The sequence below is a fragment of the Sycon ciliatum genome, chromosome 3 (assembly GCF_964019385.1).
Source record: "Sycon ciliatum chromosome 3, ocSycCili1.1, whole genome shotgun sequence".
In the NCBI taxonomy this organism is placed as follows: domain Eukaryota; kingdom Metazoa; phylum Porifera; class Calcarea; order Leucosolenida; family Sycettidae; genus Sycon; species Sycon ciliatum.
In genome coordinates this window covers 23,335,104-23,340,103 of record NC_088645.1, presented here as the reverse complement: position 1 = coordinate 23,340,103, position 5,000 = coordinate 23,335,104, and the positions used below count along the sequence as shown (strand labels likewise).

The 5,000-nt window shown below is 47.5% G+C and overlaps 1 protein-coding gene and 2 non-coding genes across 3 annotated transcripts in view; all 3 read left to right on the top strand.

The window, feature by feature from the left end:
* The window catches only part of LOC135811798 (1-phosphatidylinositol 4,5-bisphosphate phosphodiesterase delta-4-like), a 31,376-nt gene that overhangs the window by 13,407 nt on the left and 12,969 nt on the right, over window positions 1-5,000 (top strand). Inside the window, exons 11-12 of the mRNA XM_065325043.1 lie at window positions 1,036-1,135; window positions 4,160-4,342. Coding sequence (XP_065181115.1) covers window positions 1,036-1,135; window positions 4,160-4,342 — 283 coding nt within the window. The remainder of the gene's footprint in view (window positions 1-1,035; window positions 1,136-4,159; window positions 4,343-5,000) is intronic.
* Window positions 1,873-1,944, top strand: Trnag-ucc (transfer RNA glycine (anticodon UCC)). Its single transcript has one exon. It is a non-coding gene; the product is annotated as a tRNA-Gly (tRNA).
* Trnag-ucc (transfer RNA glycine (anticodon UCC)) lies at window positions 3,708-3,779 on the top strand. Its single transcript has one exon. It is a non-coding gene; the product is annotated as a tRNA-Gly (tRNA).

The following is a 5,000-nucleotide window of genomic DNA, read 5'->3' as shown; positions in this document are numbered from 1 at the left end:
TGAACTAGATGTGTTGTCGGTGATGTGTTGATGGTTTCTGCGCGTGTCCCCTGCCCGCTACAGAGCCCCAAACAATTCACGGCAATGCTCTCGGTAAGGCCTGTCGCACGTTGTGTCCGTGTTTTTTTTTCCGTGCCCCGAGTGTGTAGTGATGATAAGCCATGCTCGCTGCGGTGACACCGAGCCGCGTTGAAACCAAGGGTGTGATTTCTCTGCTAGTTGTTCCAGTGTACTAATGGTCTGCCCCGGCATGTGTGGTGGAGATGAGTCCATTCCACTACCCCCCCCCCCCCCCGGCTCTTGACTGCATCGTGCACGGCAAGTGCAAACATACCCTCACTGATAAGAACTGAGATGGTGAGCCAAGGAAAAAAATTGTAACATGGAAAAAAGTGTGGGCACTAGTGTTTTGTGTTAGATTGTGCACGTCTGACTGTTCAAAATCTGGTCCAAAATCTGGTTTAGTTGGTGGGCTCGATTGCATAACTTGTGCCCACACTTCTGTCCATGTTACAATACCCACTGATGCAATGTGTTTTAGAATAAAAGGTGGTTTATTATAGAATGGGAGACTGGGAACAGTGGGACGGATGAAAGCCTGTTTAAGATTGTGTAAATGGTTGTTGCAATAGTGCCTCCAGGGTTTTGACTGAGAGTTCAAGTGTGACATGAAGATACGCCAAGAGTGCTTCATAAGAGAGGCGTGCACTTGGACTCTTCGACTCGGCGTCTCAAACTCAACGGACTGTATTAATTTAATTATAGTTTTCACGGAGTTTTCTTGCGGAATTTTACATTGTATGCCCGTTGTCCTTGTCCTTGTTATTACTGTTGCTACTGCTGCTGCTGCTGCTGTTGTTGTTTCAAATCTGTATTCTCACGATGTTGTTGTTGTTGTTGTTTCAAATCTTTATTCTCACGATAGCCAGTGGCCAATAAGAGGTTGTTGTTGTTGTTGTTGTTGTTGTTGTTGTTGTTGTTGTTGTTGTTGTTGTTGTTGTTGTTGTTGTTGTTGTTGCTGTGTGTTACTTGCAGACGGAGGGTAAGAAGAAGCACAAACTGTCGGTGCGATTATCGCGCTCCACCGCGTTGCAGTCGGTGCACTTCGTGGGATTCGATCATCAAGAGACGAACCGTACGTCGTTGTTGCTTTCAAGTTTTCAACGGTAGCATGATAGCTATGTGTACAGGTGCGCTCACTGAAATCCGACCCAAAGTACCAAGACTGGCGCTCTGGAGTCTGGACCACTTCCGATAACATCACTGTACTTGTGCATGTGGATGTCCAGTCGCGTTCGTACCACTTTCAGGGCCAGGTCAACGGCCGTGCAAGTTGAGAGCGCCAAATACCAGTATGCACTTTGGGTCGGATTTCACTGAGCACAACAGTACAGGTATTGCTGTGTGGTATGCCGTGTAGCATGCTGTGTGTTGACCAGTATGCACTTTGGGTCGGATTTCACCGAGCGCAACTGTACGGGTATTGGTGTGTGGTATGCCGTGTAGCATGCTGTGTGGTATGCTGTGTGGTATGCCGTGTGGCATGCTGTGTAGCATGCTGTGTGGTATGCTGTGTGGTATGCCGTGTAGCATGCTGTGTGGTATTGGTGTGTGGCATGCTGTGTGGTATGCCGTGTAGCATGCTGTGTGGTATTGGTGTGTAGCATGCTGTGTGTTGACCGTAACACCTGCAACTAGGAGCCATAAGAATGATGTCAACTCGGAATTCTGTCCGCACGCCATTGTTTTCGGGAGTTGCACACTCTTAATCTCGGGGGTGACGTTCCTGTGTGTTACATGTGCTTCAGAGGTTGAGGTGTTGCGATGAATCTCCGCTTCTGAACAAGATAATCACCGGCATTTTTCATCGTGGCGTTGCTGGTGTAATGGTTAGCATAGTTGCCTTCCAAGCAGTTGATCCGGGTTCGATTCCCGGGCGACGCACGTCTTTTTTCTGCTTGTTTTCTCTTCTTGGGATGGCGATGTTGTCCCACAACACGATGAAGATCCATTTCAGCCGGAGTACACAGGCCCCCCCCCCCCCCCACTAAGGAGACTTTGCAAGGTTGCACAAGCTATAGCGCTTTTCAAAAGCTTTTTGAGAAATTTCTTCGGGCTCTTGCTCCGGCCGGCAATTTCCCCATTTTCTCATATTCTAAGCGATTGGATAACAAACGCCCAATTTCGGAAGTTTTATGCGCAGAGTGATCACAGATTTTATGCGGCTTAGCTGCTGGCCTAAGGTTTTTTTGTTTTGAAACCAGAGGTCTATGCCTTTGAAATGCACTCTAGCTATCTGGAGACTAGAGTATGTACTTACAAGAGTTTTTTATTTTTTTTAATAGACAAAATGCATGATAGACAATGAAAAACGTAATATGTTTGGCACCTATGAATTCAGGGGATGGCCCACGCCGAGAGTACTGCAATACATGAAACCAAGGCAAGAGTGTGCAGATTCGGACTTTTTTTCTGAATGGGTGTCTGTCACGGCGCAATTCCTGGACTACATCATAGTTGTCAGAGATAAGGGTGGCAAGTGGCGTGTGCATACAACTCAGCTGCTGAATCCTGCTTGTACGTCGCGCTATACACGTCATCACTAGAATGAATGATGCATTCCAGGAATTTCGCCGTGACAGCAACCCATTCGAGCTGCACACTCTGGTTTTTCCTGTACAGTCAACTTCGCTAATAACGACTGCGGATATAACGACAATTCGCGAATAACGACAGAATATCCATGTCGAGAGCAAAGTCCCATCCAACTGGAATACATACAATGAGACTTCGGGTATAACGACACTTCGCGAATAAGGACACTTTTCTGATTCCCCGCCGAGTGTCGTTATTAGCGAAGTTGACTGTACTCTTGGTACTGCTGCCGGGTGCGAAGAAGAGATGGATCAGAGTCCTAAGCCTTTTGCGTGTGTTTCCATGTACAGTGTACTGCAGTTTTGTGCGGTCGAGTCACTGTGTAACTTTACATACCGATACTAACTGTACATGTGCTTACTGAGTAACGTCCTAGCCTGTTTGTTTTTCACCGCACCGTTCTTCGCCGCTCGGCAGTACTGTTTCCCCCAGGCTGAGAGTTTACGCGTTGCTGCGTTCCTTGATTGGCAGGACTGCATTGTACAAGTAGATAACTGATACCATTGGGGTGTTGTACAACGTGTGGGGAGCTGCACCAGAGTAGAACCGCAGCCTGCAGAGGGTGTATTCAAAACATGACGCAGTTCCCACCACATTCTGCCTATCCAGCTTGAATATTGCATTTGCATACTCGGGTTGAAGTTCCAGTGAGCTATAAAATGATGACTGTGATGAATGTAGCTGTATGATGTAATGAATGTAGCTGTATGATGTAATGAATGTAGCTGTATGATGTAATGAATGTAGCTGTATGATGTAATGAATGTAGCTGTATGATGTAATGAATGTAGCTGTATGATGTAATGAATGTAGCTGTATGATGTAATGAATGTAGCTGTATGATGTAATGAATGTAGCTGTATGATGTAATGAATGTAGCTGTATGATGTAATGAATATAGCTGTATGATGATTGTAATGAATGTAGCGTGCCGCACATCTGGACTATGGAAAGGAAATACAGTTGCATACTCTTGTTCATGGACTCTCCAGAGTCTTCATGCAGTAATACGCTGATTTTTGAACAAGATAATCACATCAGTTTTCATCGTGGCGTTGCTGGTGTAATGGTTAGCATAGTTGCCTTCCAAGCAGTTGATCCGGGTTCGATTCCCGGGCGACGCACGTCTTTTTTCTGCTGGTTTTGCTTGTCCTCCCCGTCTCCTGATCTACACACTGTACATCATGTCTGGTCCTGGTTTTTAGTGTTGTATTCTCGACTTTTTTTGGCTATTCTTTCGTTCTATTCTTCTCATGGTGGTTCTCACGGAGGCTCAACGTAGGCACGGCGCTTTAGGCAAACATCATCCAGGTGCTGGTTTGTTGTGCAATCCGATGCGCGAAGCAAGCACGTCAGTGCTCAACCTACAACCACGTGACACCGAGAACATGTGTGTGTGTGTGGGGGGGGGGGGGGGGCTGGATTTGACACACCGACCAGCATAGGTTAGCATGTCCATATTCTAACACCGATATTCGTTTTGTTTCCTTTCTTGTGATGACAGAGAAGTTCTGGCAGATGTCATCATTCCCGGAGAAACGCATCAAAAACCTTGCTGAAGTGGACGATGGCCTGCTGTTTGTGAAGCAGAATGAGCGCTGCTTGGCCAAGGTCTACCCGTACGGACTGCGCTTCTATTCCAGCAACATGGAGCCCGTCGTGCCGTGGCTGTGTGGCGCCCATATTGGTATGTATGCTACTCTTGTGTGTGTGTGCGTGTGTGTGCGTGTGCGTGTGTGTGTGTGCGTGCGTGCGTGCGCGCGCGCGTGCGCGCGCGCGCGTGCGCGCGTGCGTGTGTGTGTGTGTGTGTGTGGGCCAGCTAGTTCGGTTGGTGGGTACACTTATGCCAGATAGTGGTGGGCCTGTTGCCAACGGGCTCGGCTGCTTGAAGGTGTATTGTTGTACCTACCACCTTTGTTGGTTTCAGGGTTCATATACTTTCTATTTGAAGTATACATACCTGTTAACCATGGACTGCTTCTGGCTAGATTAACTCTTGTGTAATCAATGGTGCTAGTGAAGCTTATATCAGATTCATTCTGATTTAGCCACCCACAATAGTACCAAGTATTACCTTCACTGGGGGCAGGGGTACCTGCAGTTGGATCCCGGGACGGATACCCTGATGCCGTCAATCCTTTTTCTGCACCTTGTCCTCACCCACTTACTGAAGTGTGGTGAGCCCATAAGTGGGATCATTTCAAGTCCACCCTAGTTTGGGGATTTCAGGGGGTGTCGGCCGTTGGGTGGTTCAATGGCCAATTGAGTCATCTTTCCAAGATTCCTTTTGGGTCTCTCTCCCCTCACCCGGGGAGACCCACGTGACCAGTTTTGGCAGTGAGCTA